Source organism: Choloepus didactylus, chromosome 18, assembly GCF_015220235.1.
Source record: "Choloepus didactylus isolate mChoDid1 chromosome 18, mChoDid1.pri, whole genome shotgun sequence".
NCBI lineage: Eukaryota > Metazoa > Chordata > Mammalia > Pilosa > Megalonychidae > Choloepus > Choloepus didactylus.
Window position 1 is genome coordinate 70638264 of NC_051324.1, and position 21240 is coordinate 70659503.

Here is a 21240-nt window from a genome sequence, read left to right on the forward strand (position 1 = left end):
CCATGCTGATCTGCACCAGGTTGTACAATACCACGTTGATCTGTCCCCGGTTGCACCAAACCACCTACACCGGGTGGGACCATACCATGCTGATCTGTACCAGGCTGCACCAAGCCACGCTGATCTGCACCAGATTGCAACATATCACGCTGATCTGCACCGGGTTGTGCCAAACCACTCTGATCCATACCAGGCTGTACCAAACCAAGATGACTTGCACTAGGCTGTACCAAACCGGATGGATATAGACCAGGCTGCACCAAACCATGCATATCTGCACCAGGTTGAACCAAGCCTAGCTGACCTACAGGCTGCACCACACCTGGTGGATACACACCAGGCTGCAGCAAACCATGCTGATCGGCACCTGGCTGCAGCAAACCATGCTGATCTACCCTGGGCTGCACCAAGCCACGCTGGTCTACGCCGGGCTGCACCAAGCCAAGATGTTCTGCCCCTGACTGCAGTAAACCAAGCTGATCTGTGCCGGGCTGCACCAAACCACGCTGGTCTACACCAGGCTGCACCAAGCCACGCTGGTCTGCCCTGGGCTGAACCAAACTAAGCTGGTCTACACCAGGCTGCACCAAGCCATGCTGGTCTACACCAGGCTGCACCAAGCCAAGCTGACCTGCCCCTGGCTGCAGCAAACCAAGCTGATCTGTGCCGGACTGCACCAAACCACGCTGGTCTACACCAGGCTGCACCAAGCCATGCTGGTCTACACTGGGCTGTACCGAGCCAAGCTGATCTGCTCCTGGCTGCACCAAGCCACGCTGATCTGTGCCAGGCTGCACCAAAACACGCTGGTCTACACCGGGCTGCACCAAGCCACGCTGGTCTACACCGGGCTGCACCAAACCACGCTGGTCTACACCGGGCTGCACCAGGCCACGCTGCTCTGTGCCAGGCTGCACCAAACCACACTGGTCTACACCAGGCTGCACCAAGCCACGCTGATCTGCCCCTGGCTGCAGCAAACCATGCTGATCTGTGCCGGGCTGCACCAAACCACGCTGATCTGTGCCGGGCTGCACCAAACCACGCTGATCTACACTGGGCTGCACCAAGCCAAGCTGATCTACCCTGGGCTGCACCAAACCACGCTGGTCTACACCGGGCTGCACCAAACCACGCTGGTCTACCCTGAGCTGCACCAAGCCACGCTGGTCTACACCAGGCTGCACCAAGCCATGCTGGTCTACCCCTGGCAGCACCAAGCCATGCTGATCTATACCAGGTTGCACCAAGCCATGCTGATCTACCCCTGGCTGCACCAAGCCATGCTCATCTGTGCTGGGCTGCATCAAACCATGCTGATATGCCCCTGGCAGCACCAAATCATGCTGATCTGTGCCAGGCTGCGCCAAGCCACGCTGATCTACACTGGGCTGCACCAAGCCACGTTGATCTGCACCAACTGGGACCAAATCATACTGCTCTGTGCCAGGTTGTATGAAACTGGGTGCTTCCACACTGAGTTGTTCATAACTTTGCTGATCTGCACTGGCTTGCATCAAGCCAGCAGGCAACAAACCACGCTGATCTGTGAGAGGTGGAAGTAGTCGATGTTGAACCATGCCAGGTGATACCAACCCATGCAGATCCATCCCAGGCATTACCAATCCTTGCTGATCCATGCTACGCAACACATGCTGATCTACGCCATATATTACCAAGCCTCTCTGATCCCTACCAAGTGGTACCAAGCCTTGCTGATACATGTCAAGTTGTACCAAGCCTTGCTGATCCATGCTAAGTGGTACCAGTGCACGCTGATCCATGCCAGGTGGTCTTAAGCCACGCTGCTGTAGCCCTGCATCAACTTGATCCTGGCTTAAGTACAACCCACTTTGCTGATCTGGGTACACAAAGCCAGGCCGGTCTTTGGCTGAGGTTAAATCCTGCTGAACTGGGCCAGGCAGGGTGTCTTGTTCATCTCTTCTTGGATGTGCTGAGCTGTATGACTCCCTACTTCTGCGATGATCTGAATCTACTCTGTATTGGGATACAAAAGGGTGATGAGGTCTTGCCATGCCAGCTTCATCCTGGACCCGTGGATGCCGTTCTCTGCCAAGAAACCCCGCAGCGGAGGAACCCCTGCTGTGGTCCCTGCTGACAGACCCTTCAGAGGGATATTCTGAGCTACTGGGTCCTGACGACGAGATCTTATCTGGGCCCAAAGCACCTGCAGATGCGCCGAAGTCTGCACTGGGATGCTGGGGTGGGGCTTCCCTTTGAAGATGATCAGCTGATGTTAAGGGAATCTGCCCTTTGTGCTTAGAAATTCCTGTCAAGCTTTCTGAGGCCTGGTTGAAGAAGAAGAAAGAAATCAAGAACAAGAAGTCACAAAAACCCACCCTAAGAGTTGGAGGGAAGGAATTCCGGGACACCTGACCTGGATGTATTAAGGCCCTTGGAAAAAAAACCTCTGGTCCCCAAAGCTAAGTTGGACATAAAGAAAGCCCTCAAGCTCCTTGAGGGCCAACTCTCCAGAGTTTTGAGAATCTGCACATTCGCAGATGACACAGGGAATCATGTGATTTCCTTCAGAAAAGACAGGGTGGGGGCAGAACTGCAAAATACAAATGACCCCCTCCAACTCTCACCAAGTCTATAAAGAGAGGACCTCGGTCATGTGTGAAGTTTAAATGATAAAGTCTGTCCTGTCGTTGACCCCTTGCTGATGGTGACACTGGAGGGCAAGTAGGCCATATATTAAAAATGTAAATGCACAAACCCCTGGATCTAGAAATTCCATAGCTAGGAATATTTCTGTTGGCTCTCACCAAAGGATGTCAAGGTATATTTTAAAAGATGGACCCTGCAGCATAGTTTGTGAAGACTATCAATAGGGGACTGATTTATTTATGGTACATCCCTACAGTGGAATACTATGCAGCCATTAAAAATGAATGGTGGCCAGAAATTCCACCCAAAGAAAATGAAAACAGGGCCTCAAAAAGATTCTTACACACCAATGTTTTTGGCAGCATTATTCACAATAGCTAAAAAGTAGAAGCAACCTAAGTGTCCATCAACAAATGAATGGATGAACAAAATATGGTATGTATAAACCTACAGCTACTCTAATTTAAAAAATTAAATTAAAAAACAGGTACATATACCCAGTGTAATATTAATCAGCCATAAGAAAGAATGAAGTTATTAGACATGGAGCAACATGGAAGAAACTTAGAGGCATCATGTTCAGTGAAATAAGCACGGCACATAAGGAGAAACAGTGTATGACATCACTGACGGTCTTTTCATTTTTTTATAGGAGGTGACTAGAGATAGCAAATTTGCAAAGATAGAAAGTAGATTAGAAATTGCCAGGGATGGGAGAAGGGGGAAAGGGAGAATGTTTGCTTTGAAACATGAAAGAAAAAAAAAAAAAAGAATGATGGCACTTGAAAGTGGTTAAAACGGGACGTGTTATGTTGTGCCTATGTACAGACTGCTGGCCATTACACTCCTAGGTTCATCGCGGAAAAAACTGAAAGAAGTGATGCAAACAGATACTGTCTTCCTCCTTGCATTGTTTCCAATGAGAAATCTACTGACTTTCTTTAACATTGTTCCCCTGTATATCTTCTTTTTACTCTGGTTGGTTTTAAGACTTTCTCTTTATCACTGGTTTTGAGCACTTTATAATGTGCCTTGGGGTCATTTACTTTATGGTTTTTGTTTTGGGTGCATCGTGCTTCTTGGACCTCTGAATATGTAGTTTTCATCAAGTTTGGAAAGCTTTTTGGCCATTTTGTTTTCAAATCTTCTTTTTCTGTACTATCCCTTTGGAGAATTCTGATTACCCATATTAATTCACATGAAGTTGTCTGACGTTTTGCTGATGTTCTTTTCATTTTATATTGTTCTTTTTGTTTCGTTGTGGATAGTTTCCACTGCTATACTTCAAGTTTATTAATCTTTTATTCTGCACTATTATATCTGTCATTAATTTCATCCAGTGTATTTTTCATGGTTCAGTTTGAGCCTTAGTTATGTCTTCCATGTCTCTACTTAATTTTTTAAGTTTGCTTTTATATATACATATCTTAAATGTATATTGTATTAGTTAGCGTTCTGTAGGGAAACAGAATCAATGAGAGGTATCTATAAATATAAGATTTATAAAAGTGTCTCATGCCACTGTGGGGATGCACGAGTCCAAATTCCATAGGGCAGGCAGCAAACTGGCAACTCCAATGAAGATGTTCAATGAACTCAGGAAATGAACTAACAACTTTGATGAACTCCTCAGGAAACACTCTGCTGGTTAGCCAAAGAAGAAGTGGGGTCCTCTATCTGTCTCGCTTAAAAGTCTTCAACTGATTGGATTAAATCCAGCTGACTGCATTCTCTCATTGTGGAAAATACACCCTTCGTTGACATCATCATTCACAGCTGCAGCCAACTGACTGACGATTTAACAAACCAGCCTTCTGGTTTATTAACCAGCCACAAATGTTCTTGCAGCAACAGTTAGGCCAGTGCTTGCTTGACCAGACACCTGGGCACCATCACCTGGCCAAGCTGACACATGAACCTAACCATCATATATATATATATATATATATATATATATATATATATATATATATCTCACAAAAGTTGCCATAATAACCATTTTTAAGTGCATGTTTCACTGGCATTAATTACATTTACAATGCTGTACTACCATCACTACCATCCATTACCAAAGCTTTTTCATTATTCCAAACAGAAACTCTGTCTCCACTAAGCACTAACTTCTCATCCCCCTCCCCTCAGCCCCTGGTGACCTCTAATTGACTTTTTGTCTTTATAAATTTGCTATTTTTAGATATTTCACATAAGTGAATTCATACAGTATTTGCCCTTATGGGCCTTGCTTATTTCACTTAGCATCATGTTTTCAAGATTCATCCATGTGCCGGTTTGAATGTATTGTGTCCCCCAAATGCCATTATCTTTGATGTAGTCTTGTGGGGCAGACATTTTGGTGCTCATTAGATTTGCTTGGAATGTGCCCCACCCAACTGTAGATGATAACTGATGGGATATTTCCATGGAGGCATGGCCCCACCCATTCAGAGTGGGCCTTGATCAGTGGAGCCATATAAATGAGCTGACTCAAAGAGAAGCTAAGAGAGGACAAATACCCTGAGTGCAGCTGTGAGTGACGTTTTGAAGAGCAGTAAGCTTGCTAGAGAGGAACGTCCTGGGAGGAAGCCATTTTGAAACCAGAACTTGGAGCAGATGCCAGCCACGTGCCTTCCCAGCTAACAGAGGTTTTTCAGACACCATTGGCCATCCTCCAGTGAAGGTACCCGATTACTGATGTGTTACCTTGGACACTTTATGGCTTTAAGACTGTAACTGTGTAGCCAAATAAACCCCCTTTTTATAAAAGCCAATCCATCTCTGGTGTTTTGCATTCTGCAGCATTAGCAAACCAGAACAATCCACGTTGTAGCATGTTCAGAACTTCAATCCTTTCTACAGCTGAATAATATTCCATTGTGTGTATAGACCACATTTTGTTTATCAGTTCATCTACTGATGGACACTTAGGTTGCTTCCACCTGTGGTGAGTAATGCTGCTATGAACACTGGCATACAAGTATCTGCTTGAGTCCCTGCTTTCAGTTTCATCTGTATATAGTTAGGGGTAGAACTGCTGGGTCATATGGTAATTCTATATGTAACTTTTTGAGGAACCGCCATACTGCTTTCCACAGAGGCTGCACCATTTTCCATTCCCACCACAACTGCACACGGGTTTCAATTTCTCTGCATCCTCTCTGACACTTGTTATTGTTGGTGTTTTTAAATAATAGTCATCCTTGTGGGTGTGAAGTGGTATCTCATTGTGGTTTGATTTGTATTTCCCTAATGGCTAATGATGTTGTATATCTTTTTGTGTTCTTGTTGGCCATTTGTACATCTTCTCAGAAAAAAAGCATCTGTTCAAGTTCTTCGTCCATTTTAAAAATTGCATTGTTTGTCTTTTTGCTGTTGAGCTATAGGAGTTTCTTTATATATTCTGGATATTAGGCCCTTATCAGGTATCTGGTTTCCAAATATTATCTCCCATCCTGTAGGTTGTGTTTTCACTTTCTTGCTAATGTCCTTTCACACCCAAAAGTTTTTAATTTTGATGAAGTCCAATTTATCTGTTTCTTTTGTTGCTTGCGCTTTAGGTGTCATATCTAAGAATCCATTGTGAAATCCACAGTCATTAAGGGTTGCCCTATATTATCTTCTATGAGTTTTATGGTTTTAGTTCTTGTATTTAGGTTCTTGATCCATTTTCAGTTAATTTTTATATATGGTGTAAGGCAGGGGTTCAATTTTGTTCTTTTCCAGGTGGAAATCCAGTTTTCCCAGTACCATTTGTTGAAGAGATTATTCTTTCCCCACTGAATGGACTTGGCACCCTTGGCAGATGTGTGGGTCTATTTCTGGACTCTCCATTCTATTCCTTTGGTCTATATACGTATCCTTACGCCAGTACCAGACTGCTTTGATTACTGTAGCTTTGTGGTGAGTTTTGAAGTCAGAAAGTGTGAGTCCTCCAACTTTGTTCTTCTTTTTCAAAATTGTTTTGGCCATTGAGGGTCCCTTGCAACTCCATATGAATTTGAAGATTGGCTTTTCCATTTGTGCAAATGAGGCTGCATAAATTTTGATAGGAATTGCATTGAATCTGCAGATCACTTTGGGTAGTATTGAAATCTTGACAATACTATGTCTTCCAATCCATGAACATGGGATGTCTTGCAATCTATTTAGGCCTTTTTTGATTTGTTTCACCAGTGTTTTGTAGTTTTCAGTGTACAAGTCTTTCTCCTTGGGTAATTTATTCCTAGTTATTTCATGGTTTTAGATGCTAATATAAATAAAATTGTTTTCTTAACTTTCTCTTTGTTCATTGCTAGTGTATACAAACTATAAAATTGGTACTTATTTGTTGACCTTGTACCCTGCCACTTTGCTGAAGTGGTTTATTGTATTTCCTTGGTGTTTTCTATATATAGGATCATGTTTTCTGTGAATAGAGTTAGTTTTACTTCTTCCTTTCCAATTTGGAGGCCTTTAATTTCTTTTTCTTGCCTAATTGTTCTGGTTAGAACCTCTGGTTCTCTTATGTTGAGCTATAGTTCTAAGGATGAATAGCAGTGGCAAAAAGCTGGCATGCTTGTTTTATTCCTCATCTCAGGGGGAAAGCTTTCAATCTCTCTCCATTGAGTATGATGTCAGCTGTTTTAGTTTGCTAATGCTGCCAGAATGCACAACACCAGAGATGGATTGGCTTTTATAAAAGGGGGTTTATTTGGTTACACAGTTACAGTCTTAAGGCCATAAAGTGTCCAAGGTAACACATCAGCAATCGGGTACCTTCACTGGAGAATGGCCAGTGGTGTCCAGAAAACCTCTGTTAGCTGGGAAGGGACATGGCTGGCGTCTGCTCCAAAGTTCTGGTTTCAAAATGGCTTTCTCCCAGGACGTTCCTCTCTAGGCTGCAGTTCCTCAAAAGTGTCACTCTTAGTTGCACTTGGGGTATTTGTTCTCTCTTAGCTTCTCTAAGAGTCTGCTTTCAACAGCTGTCTTCAAACTGTCTCTCATCTGCATCTCCTGTGCTTTCTTCAAAGTGTCCTTCTTGGCTGTAGATCCTCTTCAAAATGTCACGCTCAGCTGCACTGCATTCCTTCTGTTTGTCAGCTAATTCATATGGCTCCAGTGATTTAATTTAGACATACCCTGAATGGGTGGGGTAACACCTCCTTGGAAATTATCCAATCAGAGTTATCACCTACAGTTGGGTGGGACATGTTTTCATGCAAACAACCTAATCCAAACATTCCAACTTAATCCCCACTACAATGTCTGCACCACAGGATTGCATCAAAGAATATGGCTTATTCTGGGGGGCATAATACATTCAAACCAGCACAGTCATGGTGTGCAATCCTTTTAATATGTGGTTGGATTCGGTTTGCTAGTATTTTGCTGAGGACTTTTGTGTCTATATTCATAAGGGATGTTGGCCTGCCACACCACTTTTCTTGTAATATCTTTATCTGGCTTTGGTATCAGGGTAATGCTGGCCTCGTGCAACGAGTCAGGAAGTGTTCCCTCCTCTTCACGTTTTTGGAAGAGTTTGAGAAGAAGGATGGGTGTTCAATTTTCTTTAAATGTTTGGTAGAATTCACCAGTGAAGCCATTTGGTCCTGGACTTTCTTTGTTGGGAAGTTTTTGATTACTGATTACAATCTCTTTACTTGTTATAGGTCTGTTGAGATTTTCTATTTCTTCTTAAGTTGGTTTACACAATTTGCATATGTTCTAGTTTGCTAATGCTGCCAGAATGCAAAACACCAGAGACAGATTGGCTTTTCTAAAAGGGGCTTATTTGGTTACACAGTTACAGTCTTAAGGCCATAAAGTGTCCAAGGTAATGCATCAACAATTGGGTACCTGCACTGGAGGATGGCCAGTGGTGTCTGGAAAACCTCTGTTAGCTGGGAAGGCACGTGGCTGGCATCTGCTCCAAGTTCTGGTTTCAGAATGGCTTTCTCCCAGGACGTTCCTCTCTAGGCTGCAGCTCCTCAAAAATGTCACTCTTAGTTGCACTTGGGGTAGTTGTCCTCTCTCAGCTTCTCCAGAGCAAGAGTCTGCTTTCAATGGCCATCTTCAAACTTTCTCTCATCTGCAGCTCCTGTGCTTTCTTCAAAGTGTCCCTCTTGGCTGTAGCTCCTCTTCAAAACATCACTCACAGCTGCATTGAGTTCCCTCTGCCTGTCAGCTCATTTATATGGCTCCGCTGATCAAGGCCCACCCTGAATGGGTGGGGCCACACCTCCATGGAAATTATCTAATCAGTTATCACCTACAGTTGGGTGGGGCACATCTCCAGGGAAACACTCAAAGAATCACAATCTAATCAGCACTAAAATGTCTGCCCCACAAGATTGCATCAAAGATAATGGCATTTGGGGGACATAATACATTCAAACTGGCCCAGCATATTTCTAGGAATTTGTCCATTTCATCTAGATTATCTAATTTGTTGGCATACAGTTGTTCCTAATATCCCCTTATAATCCTTTTATTTCTGTAAGGTCAGTAGTGACATGACCATTTTCATTTCTGATTTGTTATTTGTGTTCCTTTTTTTCCTGGGACTCCTCTTGGTGATGCCTAAAACCACTTAACGAGAACAATATTAAAGTGTCCTATGTTTGTTTTCTGTTGTTTTATCACAAATTACCTCAAACATGGCAGCCTAAAACAACCCGAGAGTATTACCTCACAGTTCCTGGGGGTTACGAGTCCAGGCCCAGGTTAGTCAGGTTCTCTGCTCAGGGTCTGGCCAGCCTGCAGTCCAGGGGTCAGCGGGAGCGGTGGCCTCACCTGGAGCTTGGGTCCTCTTTCAAACTCATTTGGGCTGACAGTGGAATTCAGTTCCTCATAGTTACAGGCCCGAGGGTCACTCTCAGCTCCCGGAGGCCACCCTCAGAATCCAGCCACACAGCCCCCTCCCCAGGCCCCCCAGGAGGGCATCTCGCTGATGCTTCACCTCCTTCTAAAGGGCTCACCTGGTCAGTTCAGACTCATCCAGCAGAATTTCAGTTTTGATGAACCCAAAGTCAACTGATCAGTAACCCAATCGTGGCAGCGATATTCCATCAGATTCACAGGCTCAGCTCCTACCCAAGGGGAGGGGTGACCCAGTGCGAGAACGCTGCGGGGCAGGAATCTCTAACTACTACCTGTGCCCTAGAGAGGCCTCCTGGACTTAAAATCCGCCACCACAAACAAAACAAAGACTGACCGCAAGTCTTGAAAAGACACTCAAAACATCGCCAATGTCAGAAAGCCACCCCTGAAGCAGTTGCTGATACCAAAGTATCAGAAAATGGCCGGAAAAATTTCAGTTAAACTTACAAGACCAAGCCAAATTATTCATGGACTGCCTGGAGAGGGGAAAGGTGACTGTACGGGTTTCCTGCTGCTGTTATAACAAATTACCACAAAGTTACTGGGTCAAAACAACAAAATATGTTCTCTTACAGCTCTGGAGGCCACAAGTCCCAAATCAGCTTTGCTGGGCTCAAGTCAAGGTGTGGGCAGGGCCGGTCCCTCCTGGAGGCTCCAGGGGAGAGTCTGTTTCCTCTCCCTTTTCAGCGTCTAGTGGTTGCTGGGCTCCGGGCCACCTCCTTCCGGGCTTGCTCCTGTGGCCACACTGCCTTCTCTTCTTCTGTGCCAGCATCTCCCTCAGTCTCCGTCTTGTAGGACCCTCGTGATGACACTGGGCCCATCCAGATAATCCAGGATAGCTCCCATCTCAAAACCTTTAACTGAATCCCATCTGCGCTGCCCCTTGTGCTGTCTAACATGGAATTAATCCTGATTCCAAGGATTAGGGCCTGGATAATTTTGGAGAGGTGGGGAACACGACATTATTCAGCTGACCACAGTGACTAAAACCAAACCCGTGGTTTTACAGAACACTTTGGAAGTCGCAGACAAACAGACATAACAGCTACGGGGCGGGGGGGAGCAGGGGACAAGGGCTCCTAGGAAAGTCAGTGGCGTTTAGTGGTGTTGGATGAGGCCTCTGTCATTTCTGAGGATTTTAGGAAATGAAAATAATGAATGCCCATGTGGCCCTTCTAACAAAAACCATAGTTTAGACTCATTGTCTAACATCTAAACCACTACCTTAGTGTTAGGAAACCCCAGAAACCAGACATGTCCCTCTCTGGCTTGGACCTCTATATCTTGCACCCCCCAAGGTCAGACAGCTTCTCAACCCCCCACACCTTCTGGGATGATCAATATCATGGACTTTCTAATCAAAGTGTGCCCTGTGCTATCTCTTTCTATATTTCAGGAAATCTAAGATGGTATCATTTTAAGATGCAGCATGATTTTATGTACCAAGAGGAAGGGAAAACACTGCCAATTAATATAAAACACCATTAACTCTAAGACACATCTGTACGTCAGAGATGTTAAAATGTGAAAACAAAACAAAACAAATCCACATGCATTGAATAAGATATTTCGAGTCAAGGTGCAGTTCTGCAAGTCTCTCCTTTCCTGTTAACCTGTTAGGCTGTGAGCTCCTTAACAATTAGGATGTACCGTATCTGCCCTCTAGACTGGATCCATCTAACGGTCCCTCTTGGACTGGGACTTTCTGTCCTTACTGCCTTAACCAAAATCCCTGTCCCAGAACCTGCTCTTCCAAAGACCTCAGTACAAGATGAAATTCTTATTTCTGTTTCCCCGGGATGTGCCATGAAGTCAGACCAATTGATTTTGCCCAGTTACTTAAAGTCAGGTTAAATCTTGTTTAGTCCCTTCTTAAATTGCCCACTATCCTTTGGGTCCTGAAGCAGAAGATACCCAACTGGTAAAAACCTTATCCCTGCCACAGGGAATCACAATTCCAGCCAGAGCTGCTTGTAAGACCCCAATTTCCCTAATGTTCCCACAATAAATATCATATAGTGTTGTTCAAGATTTGGGCTCAGGTAAAAGAGGAATATCACCTTACTACCCAATAACTCCTAATCTGGGGACTTTCCCATCAAGTATTCCACTAACAGCAAAGTGTTTCCACGGGTAGATTTTTTTTAAATTAATTTTATTTATAAACACTCCATATCCACCAAACATGTACTTCCCCTTCTTTCTAGTCCCTGGTGACTTCTAATACCACAGGGAGAATTTTTATTTACCTTCAAGGTCCCCAGGACATTTGGACGAGGATTCCTGGGATACAATACAAGGCAAAATTGTATCCTGGCCATTTTAAACTCATCCAATACGTTAATGACCTCTTGCTGCCTTTCCTTCAACTGAGATTGGCAAATAAGAGTTTTCAGTTTTGCTTGCTACTTTAACCTGTCAGGCAAAACAACTTCAAAGAGAAAACATTGTTTCCTTGGGCATGCTACTTCTGCAGGAGAACACCAATCTCAAAATACCTGGACCAGGTAAAATGGTCCTGGAAGATGTTTCTATTGTTGCAATGGATCGAGCTCCATCCAGAATGGTCATAGGAAACTGAAGAAGTTTTGGCTACAGCATCAGCGTGGGGTCTTCCTGGTGACAGTATGCCTTTTAATCCTTTTTTTGCTTTAAAAAAAAAAAAAAAGGAGAAGAAGAAGAAATATCTTTGGCTGCACCCAGTTGGGAAGGACCATCCAGTTGCTTGCTAACAGCTGGTCTGTCCATTCCCACATTCCAGGGCGGAACCAGCAGTCTCTGCATTAAGACCAAACGCCCCTCGCCACGGCCGTCTCGCGTGCAGTTGCAGCCTTCATCCTCCAGATCAAAACGCGAACTCCTTCCTGGCGTCTGGTTCACCAAACACGGAACACGCCACATGAGCTCACTCTATGTGAAATTCTGCCAACATCCGTCCTTAAAAACGTCCAGTTTTAAAATCTTTATTTAGTATTTACCTTAAGGGGTCCTGCCAATGATTCATTCAAGAAAAATTGGCCTCGGGTGTGCTGAATGTTCTCACCTCAAGGTGGTGAAACTCATATTTCTATGTACTCTCCTTGCTTTTGGAGTTGTTCATGATTAGGAGCGACTGTCAACAGGTGGATGACTTCGGGCCTCTGGAGAAGTAAAAATGTCTAAAGGGGCTCCTGTGGATGCTTATTTATAGGTCTTGCAGGTGTCCTGGGCTCCCGCCCCAAGAAAATACGCTGCTCACTAAAAACAGTATGATAACGGTATGTGCAAAACAGCTTTGGCTAAAAACAAAACAAAAAGCAGTGAAAGTAGAGGCCACCTTCTCCCATTCCATTCCTTTTATTTCCAGGCTCTACTTGCAGCTCTTTCTGAGGCTGCTTACCCCCAAGATGCACCCCCAACTCAGAAAACAGCCTTGGGAGACTACAGGGGTGTCTTGCACTCAGATAATACTTGTCGCTCCCCAGGTGGCCACTGGGTGACGCCAAAAGGCTTACTCCCTCGGCCGCAGCTTGTGTGATTTGTTGGAGTAACCCAGTGGCACAAAGCCAGGGGGAGGGCAGTGTCAAGACCAAAAGGCAGCTCATCCCCTCCTTGAGGGCCATTTGAAAATTCTCGGGTTGGTTTTATTCAGATGAAGGAGGATTTGGATATGATTTGGTCACCCTGTGCACTGTCTCAGGAATACAGACCCGGGTCCATGTGCAAACATCACCTTGATCAGCAAAGAGCCTTCACTTGTTGTCTTGGGCACCTTTGTCCACCAAGAGTGAAGGGACTCGTGCTGTGTAGGATAGACTGTAAGAGAGGCTTGAAAAGTGCCAAGAGCGGCTTAAAGTTGCACTCAGGTACCATTTTCCCACCCAGCAGAGTGGCAAAGCTCAAAAAATTGGCTACAACATACAGTGCCGATGGGAATATCAAGCAATAAATTCTCTCCTACATTGCTGGTGGGAATCTAAGTTGAAACAACATCCATGGAAGGCAGTTTGGCAGGAGCTAGCAGGATCACACATGTACCTACCATTTCTAGGAATTTATTCTACAGGTATGTTCACATGTGAATGTCATGCTGTAGCACTGTTTGTTACGATATTGGAAAATACTTGGAATATCCATAACAGGGGCCTGGTGAACTTATGGAATAAATTATAAACAACTGTAAAATGGAATACTGTGTGGTTGTGAAAAGGAAGGAAGTTCTGGGGAGCCCCGCCAGAACCCTGCCCAGCCCCCCCAGTTTGCGCACCGCCTGCGAGGACTTCCAGCCGTCCGTGATCGCCTGCTCCAGCTCTTCCCAAGTGACCATGGTGGCTTCTTCTCCACCGGGAATCAAACTCAGCTTCCGGCCTACTTGTTCCTGACAATAACAGACACAAGCCCAACAGTCAAACACACCCCCAGGTTTAGTCCCGGAAAGCTTTGGGAACAGATTCAGGATGTCAGAATCAGGGGCTTCTGCCTCAGCCCTTGCCCCAGGGAGAAGCCGTGGTCCTTTGAGTGCCCAGGGAGACTTGGGGAGCTGATTCTCTGTCCCGCATGGGCCCCAATGGAACGCTGGGCAGGTGTGGAAAAGATCTCCCCTCAATGCAGGCGCAGCACCCCAAGAGGCCGAGCACACACACCAACCCACCTTGGAGAGAGCACACCTCCACAGCGGGGGGACGCATGAAGGGCCCCTGGGAGAGGGCCTGACTGTGGCCACCCACCTCCCCTCAGCCCCGGGAGGGCCCTTGTCCACAGAACTGGAGGATTTTACCAGAAATAAGTCCCGGTCTTTGATGAACTTCTCTAGTGTTTCAATCCGCTCCATGACTTTCTGGAAGAAGAGTTCAGAAGCAGAGGGTCACAGCAGCCCCTCCTGTGGCCCCTACACATGCACACACACACACACACACACACATGCACATACAAGTACACACGCACAAATACATGTGCTCGCTTGCCTATACAAACACACACATACACATATAAACGTGCACACACAAATATACATACATGCACACACAACACACCCATGCAAACACATAGCACATGTACACACGTACACACACGCTGGCTCAGGGCAGGAGAGAAGAGGATGGGGGTACGTGGCTCATGGGGGAGCAGAGGGTGGAAAGGCTGACGAAGCCAGGCTCCTGTTTGTCCCTTCGCAGCCCACACAGGACAGGGACCGGGGGGTGGGCACGGACCGGGGCAGTGTGCCAGGTCAAGGCTGGTGCAGGCACGGGAACCTCTGGTGCCGGATTCACTTCCTGCTGCCCACCACGGAGACATTCCGGCACGGTGAAGTGAGGCAGACCTCGCCTCTTGGGGAACAAACATATCAGGCACTTCAACTGCATCTGCAAGTTGGTGCTGCTTAAAGAGAAAAGCACCTCAAAAGAACCAAATCAAACTATTACAACTTAAATTGTTCCTTACAATTTCTGCCAACCTGCAAAATCTAAAGCCTTTAGTTGAAAAAAAAAAAAAAGTTACATTTTAAAGTTTGCAAAGAAAAGCAGATGGGATCTCCAGAGCCAACCTGAGTCCCGCTGGGGTCTCAAGGCTGATGTGCCAGTTTGAATGTATTATGTCCCCCCAGAAAAAGCCATATTCTTTGATGCAATCTTGTGGGGCAGACATATTAGTGGGGATTAAGTTGGAAAGTTTGGATTAGGTTGTTTGCATGGAAATGCGCCCCACCCAACCGTAGGTGATAACTCTGATGAGATAATTCCCATGGAGGTGTGGCCCCGCCCATTCAGGGTGGGCCTTGATCAGTGGAGCCATATAAATGAGCTGACAAACAGAAGGAACTCGGTGCAGCTGTGAGGGACATTTTGAAGAAAGCACAGGAGATGCAGATGAGAGACAGTTTGAAGACAGTCATTGAAAGCAGACTCTTGCTCCAGAGAAGCTAAGAGAGGACAACTACCCCAAGTGCAACTGAGAGTGACATTTTTGAGGAACTGCAGCCTAGAGAGGAAGGTCCTGGGAGAAAGCCATTTTGAAACCAGAACTTTGGAGCAGATGCCAGCCACGTGCCTTCCCAGCTAACAGAGGTTTTCCGGACACCATTGGCCATCCTCCAGTGAAGGTACCCGATTGCTGATGTGTTACCTTGGACACTTTATGGCCTTAAGACTGTAACTGTGTAACCAAATAAACCCTCTTTTATAAAAGCCAATCCATCTCTGGTGTTTTGCATTCTGGCAGCATTAGCAAACTGGAACAGCTGGGGACACACGGGCAGAGTGGGTGTCACAACCACACAGAGCCCTGGGAGGGGCTCCAACTCTCCTGCCTCCTGCGCTCCTTTCTCTTTCCACAGGTCCTCTATCCTCAGCCTCTCCTGTGCTTTCCTCCTAATTCCTCCTTCCTCTTCTTGCACCTAATCCCCACCTACCAAGGCTGAAATATGGGCATCTTTCATTATCCCCTCATATTGACTGACAGGCTTTGTGTTCCTGCTTCCAGTTGGAAAGCGCTGATCCTGTGCCTCCCTCTCCAAGGAAACAAACATGCAAGGGAAACTGCTGTCCATCTGCTCACAGACAGGGCCACCGGGAGCTGGCGTGGAATTCTCCATCCCGGACAAACTATATCTTTCCACACTCGCCACCTTATTTCTTTATTCTTTTTTTAAATTAGGGAATTAGCTGTAAGAATAGTCTGAGAGGTTGTCAGCTTCCCCTGGGTCAGTTGGAGATCTTTGGATAAGTGGTGGGTGAGTCCCTCCCCCCCATTTTCCATGTAAACAGTGGCGAGGAAGGGGGCCTGTGGGACTTGTCTCCCCTAGGTGTCCTCTCCAGGCCCCTCACCTGGGGCATCATTTCAGAAAACTCCTGCACCTTTAAGTGGGCTTCCTTTAGCGTTTTCACATCTTCCATGACGTCCTGGAGCAACTCCTTGGTCTGCAAGGTAGAGCAGGGCCTTGTGGGACCAGGCCACCCGGAGGCAGCCCCAGCCCCTCGCCCCTCCGCACTGGCCCCGCGGTGCTCCTGGAGGCCAAGGAGGCTAAGCCCCAGCCCCAGCCGGAGAGACGCCTGGAGGAGGCAGCCATCCTGCACCTTCGTGCCCCCACTGGCTCACCTTGGAGACACTGGTCTCGGAGGAGTCTTTCAAGACTTTCAGTGACCCCCTGTACGGGCTATCCAGCATTAGTGAGGCCAGGTCCCGGTTCTCCAGCCACTCGCGGGCGTCCACGTCCAGCCCGCCGGCCTGGGTCAGGTGCTGCACGTGGGCCACGATGCCGTGCACCTGGCTCCCGATGTTCTTGAGCTGCCGGTTGAGGTCCTGCACCTGGCCGCCCAGGTCCCTCACCTGGCTCTCCAGCCCCTGGGGGGCGGCCGCCTTGCTCAGGCTCCTCTCTTTGGCCCCGGGCAGTTGGGGGACGCTGATGGAGGCCTGGGCGGAGGCCGGGGCGCGGGGTGGCAGGTCGGGGGCCGGGGGCTGGAAGTCGATGAGGGTCTCCTGGAGGTGGAGGTTCTTAAGTATGGCCACGATGAGCGTGTGCAGGGCGGTGAAGTTGACGGCGCCCACCTCCGGGGTGCCGATGGCGAGGTCCGCCAGCTCCCGGAGGGAGATAGCGGCCACCGGCGACGCGGGCGGCATCGTGCGCCCCCCTCACTCGCCGCACCTCTGGGGCTTGCGGGGGGCCCTGGCCCTGGGCCCAGCCGCGCCGGGTACCGGTCCCGGCCGGAGCTCGGCCCGGGAAGGCGGAGAGGAAGCGCGGGCCGCCGACGGTTTCCGCCGCTCGCCGCCCGGCGGGTCCGGGGACGGTCGCCTCTCCGCTCCCGGGGGCGCCGCCGTCCAGCCCCGTCTCCAGGCCGCGCGCCCTGGGCTCGTCTCCTCGCGCCGGCGGCGACCGGCGGACGTTTGGAGAGCGGCGGCTCCGTTCGCCCCCGGGGTGGCCGCGCGCGCCCAGGGGCCGGCGCCTGCCCGCGAGCGAAGCCGCCACTTGCTGGGCCCAGCCCGTATTCGAGGCCACCCCAAATCCAAAAGAGGAGCCTGTGGTGACGGGGCGGGGGAAGCCTTGTCCATACCCCACGGCGCCACTTCTTTTCAGTAACTGCTCCCAAAGAAAGGCGCCACGGGACGGGCTGCGCCTTGGGCGAGAGGCCTCCCGGGGTTGTAACCAGACCCCCTCCGCCGCGGGGGCACCAAGAACGGGAGGACTTGAGGATGAAGGTAACCGTGCTGTTTTTGTCAGTGTAAGATGCTCTCCACTCTGCAGGAGCGACACACACGTAAACGGCAGTCCTGGGGATCTTGGCCATCGGGGACGAGTCCCGTCATGTCATCCAGTCAAAAGGGAGGGCAACTTGGAACAGACCACTCACCACCCAGGGGCTCCAATTAGCCCCCAGATGACAGGCGTTTTCTGGGCTGCACTGACCCCATTTATCTCAAAACAGACACCCATAGTCAAACAGAACTAGACAGAACCAGAGGAATCTGGTACCCTCAGCAATTAGAGCATAACTCACCCACCACAGGATCTTCCAGAAAACACGGAAGTAAAATTTCAGTTTAAATGAATTGAAGCTACTTAAAACCTATGAATGTCTCTGTACCACATACTCCTCTATTTTAACTGCTTTTCAAATTCAGGGTTTGTCTGGTCAGAGTTGGTACTATCTAACTGAAACCCCCCATCCCCCACCCCCGCCAAAAGCAACAGTGCGAGTTCTTTAGACAGAACCAAGCTGAGGGGTCTGTTTTGGGGAAATAGAGTTGAACACTGGTCCATAACCTCCCTGAGGGCAGTGCCCAAGGTTTTTTTGTGCATTACTATGTCCCCAGCACCTAGCACCTAGGAGGGCCCCAAATGGTTCTAACACCAGAACAGGTTCTTTGTAGTTTTCTGGGCACTGTTGGCCAGGATCACATCAAATGCTCAGATTTAAGTGTCGGCTGTCCTGGAGGTGACTGGGTGGGCTGGGTGAGTGGACAGCCTCCCCCAGGTCCACGGTCAGTGCCTTCCAGAACGCCAGCAGCCATGCTCACTACCCAAGCTCTGAGCAGGCTCAGCTCCTTGCACTGTCACCTTTACACCCTGCAGCACACACTCGGGCTCACTAACGGCCAGTGGGAGAGTTAACTGCTTCCAGCCTAGGGAAAGTGTGTATTTTGCTAAACACTTTTGCTAAATACACGTTCAGATTTCCACTCTTAGAGATGTGGGGAAGAAAACACTAACTGGAGACATAAATGTTACCTTAGGGTTGAAAGCCCCTTGGTTTCCAATTCTAAATCCCCCTTTCTACAACTGAGGGCAGAGGTCCAGAAAGGAGCAGCCACCTGCTGTCACCGGACAAGAGCCAGCATTCCCTCTACCACCACGCTCGTTACTTTCTGATTACGTTCTTGGCTCAACATTTTCCTACTTGAAGCATTAACAGAAGGAACTTATTTGTGTGCCTGAAAAAGCTAATGTGCTAGAAAGTCTTGCTTGTGGGTTGGGAACTTTTTTTTTGCCATTTACAAAAGGGGTAAAAATGTCTAGTAAACTTTCCTGCAGGGAAACACAATTGTATCGAATTATTCTTAGTGCCTCTCAGGAACTGCCAGAGCCAATAAGCAATCCCAGTGCATTTCCTGGCAGAAGTCATCCTCGCAGTTACTTGTTTGTCGTGACTCCGGCTCTAAGGAGGGCCTATACCTGCAGCAAGGCCTAACCTGACAAAGGTGTTACAAGATGCTGTAACATAAAATGCTGGGTCAAAAGGCCAAGTGCAGTGCTAAGTAGTGCAGTAGACATGCGGGAGAATTCAGGTTTTAAACATACTGTTCCACAAGGCGTCAATGTCAGGGCTGAGGGAAGGGGTGGCACCAGCCGGGGGAGCCCGGTGCCGAGGGCCAACCCAGCTGCGGCTTGACACCCTTTGTCTCCCGGCCACTGCTCCGCACAATCCAGACCCGAGTCAGTCCCCACCATGGCAGGGGAGCAGGCGGCTCTGTGACGCAGCCAAAAGACTGGCAAGACAACGAATGCTTTTATTTGCAATTTAAGAGCAATGCAGATATGCTGAGATGAGACGTCATTCTCCAATCTGACATCCTTGCCAGCAGTTACAACTGCTTCCTTGTTCCACGGCTCTAGGCACAGCAGTTTCTGAAAGAAAAATACAGGACTCTATAAAAGACTCAGGTGAAGCTGAGTGGGGAGAGGACAGCCGAGCAGACACTGCCGGGCACCGGCGTCCCGGGCCAGGCTCACCGCCAACCCTGCGTCTCCCCGAAGGTGAGGCAACGAACGCACTACAGAGTGGAGACTTTCTCTGCCTTTAACTCCCTTTCGGCAAGATTTTCAGGGAAGAGCACATAACTTGTGGTTAGAATGGGACTGCTGATGGCAGGTGCTTAAGGCCCAGTTCCTTATCCATCAGCTCTGGCTTCCTCTTGACTATCTTAAGACCTCCTACCAAACTTGGCGAGAGGCGCCATCCAGCGGCAGACTTGCCGGTCCTCCCTGGAGGGGAAACACTGTGTAGGTAACGATGGCACTGCTTTTTACATGGTTTTCTTGGATTTCCAGGGTCAAGGCAACCACGAAAGCTAGTCGTCCACTGTGATGTTCCGGAAAAGGTAAGCCATGGACTCTCCATTGTGGATTCTCCGAATTGCTTCAGAAAGAATCAAACTGATATCCACGGTCTTTATCTTGGGACACTGCAGCTTCTGCACCTCGTGAGGGACAGTATTGGTCACCACCACCTGGACAGGGAGCAAAGGAGACGGACACGGTCAGCGATGCGCACCCTCCTTCGCACACCAGCTGACCTTGCGTTTGGTACCCACGGCCCAGATGCCGCACCACAAAACCTCAGTCCACACAGCACAGTTTTCGCAACTGAACTGCCCCAACCTTACCCAAGGGGACAATGACAGAAATCTCAGAGCCCTGTGAGCTACGGCCTAGATTCAGAAAGGCAGGGGAGCCCCAGGGCCAGGCCAACTGTCAGGCCACTAGGGGCACTCAAGTCTAAAGAGAAAGACTATGGTCGTGGGTCGTGTGGAGGCAAGTCTCTATAAAGCAGACACATATTCCTAAACAGCCATATCCAACCAGCGAAAGCACCACTTCCTAGCACCCGAGCGAGGAAGATGAGACAATTTTACATTCACTAGTCATTTTATTAACACAGAAAACAGAGCAGCTAAGCGTCCCGACCCTTCTCAAGGCAGACAGACCTCGTCGACAGAGGACTCCTCGATGAGGCGGGGGGCATCCGCTGACAGGATGCCATGAGTGGCCATGACGTAGATCTTGTAGGCACCTCTCTCTTTCAGGATCTCTGCGGCAGCGACAAAACTTTCCACGTCATCAATAATGTCGTCCTGAGAGGGGAGCAGAGTTAGCGTGAGGCCCCGCCATGGAGCTCTGGCTGCACGAGACCCACCCACCCCGCCCTTCTCTGTAATGTGTTTCTGAGTTCACGGGCAGGGGTGTCCCATCAACACTCAGGGTCACCTGCCTGGACATCCGGACACAGCAGCCAAAAGGCACGGACGGTACCCTGGGCGGCGGCTGTCGGAGCAGAGCACAGCCCAGCCTCACAAGTCAAGGGTGGGTGATGTTTATGGCTGGGTTTAGGGTTGCCAAGACTCATTTCAAGTTTCTGATCAACCCCTACATGGCCAGTGTCCCATTTCTTTTTTTCCCAAAAGGCAGTTAAATGAGGAAAATGGAAATAAAGTGAGCCACAATAAAGGACTGACCCTGTGGCCCAGCAACGACATTTAGAGCTGGGAGCAAATGTCCCATGT

The 21240-nt window shown here is 48.3% G+C and overlaps 3 protein-coding genes across 8 annotated transcripts in view; all 3 read right to left on the reverse strand.

The window, feature by feature from the left end:
- Positions 1 to 64: 64 nt before the first annotated feature.
- Positions 65 to 1307, reverse strand: LOC119514830 (glutamine-rich protein 2-like). The gene is made up of 2 exons (XM_037810545.1): positions 261 to 1307; positions 65 to 124 (listed from the first exon to the last, which is right to left on the reverse strand). The coding sequence occupies exons 1-2, from the start codon at positions 1305 to 1307 to the stop codon at positions 65 to 67; spliced, it is 1107 nt and encodes a 368-aa protein (XP_037666473.1).
- Positions 1308 to 11660: 10353 nt separating this feature from the next.
- LOC119513659 lies at positions 11661 to 17315 on the reverse strand. 5 transcript variants are annotated; one of them, XR_005212680.1, is made up of 5 exons: positions 16561 to 17263; positions 16320 to 16382; positions 14243 to 14302; positions 12530 to 13843; positions 11661 to 12423 (listed from the first exon to the last, which is right to left on the reverse strand). XR_005212680.1 is itself a non-coding variant. In XM_037809054.1 (5 exons), exons 1-5 carry the CDS (start codon positions 17080 to 17082, stop codon positions 12721 to 12723), a joined length of 789 nt encoding a protein of 262 aa, XP_037664982.1. In that variant the 5' UTR covers positions 17083 to 17314; the 3' UTR covers positions 11661 to 12720. The 5 variants fall into 5 exon arrangements, 4 of the variants coding, with proteins under 4 accessions (XP_037664982.1, XP_037664980.1, XP_037664979.1 ...); XM_037809054.1 differs by having other exon boundaries at positions 11661 to 12723; positions 13733 to 13843; positions 16290 to 16382; positions 16561 to 17314; XM_037809052.1 differs by having other exon boundaries at positions 11661 to 12764; positions 13733 to 13843; positions 16290 to 16382; positions 16561 to 17264.
- Positions 17316 to 19447: 2132 nt separating this feature from the next.
- Positions 19448 to 21240, reverse strand: part of PRPSAP1 (phosphoribosyl pyrophosphate synthetase associated protein 1) — a 30257-nt gene continuing 28464 nt past the window's right edge. The window contains exons 9-11 of one of the 2 annotated variants that reach the window (XM_037809056.1): positions 20665 to 20811; positions 19988 to 20187; positions 19448 to 19585 (exon numbers count right to left, since the gene is read on the reverse strand). In XM_037809056.1, coding sequence (XP_037664984.1) covers positions 20029 to 20187; positions 20665 to 20811 — 306 coding nt within the window. In that variant the 3' untranslated portion in view covers positions 19448 to 19585; positions 19988 to 20028. Of the gene's footprint in view, positions 20188 to 20664; positions 20812 to 21240 lie in introns of both variants that reach the window. The other variant, XM_037809055.1, reaches the window with a different exon arrangement.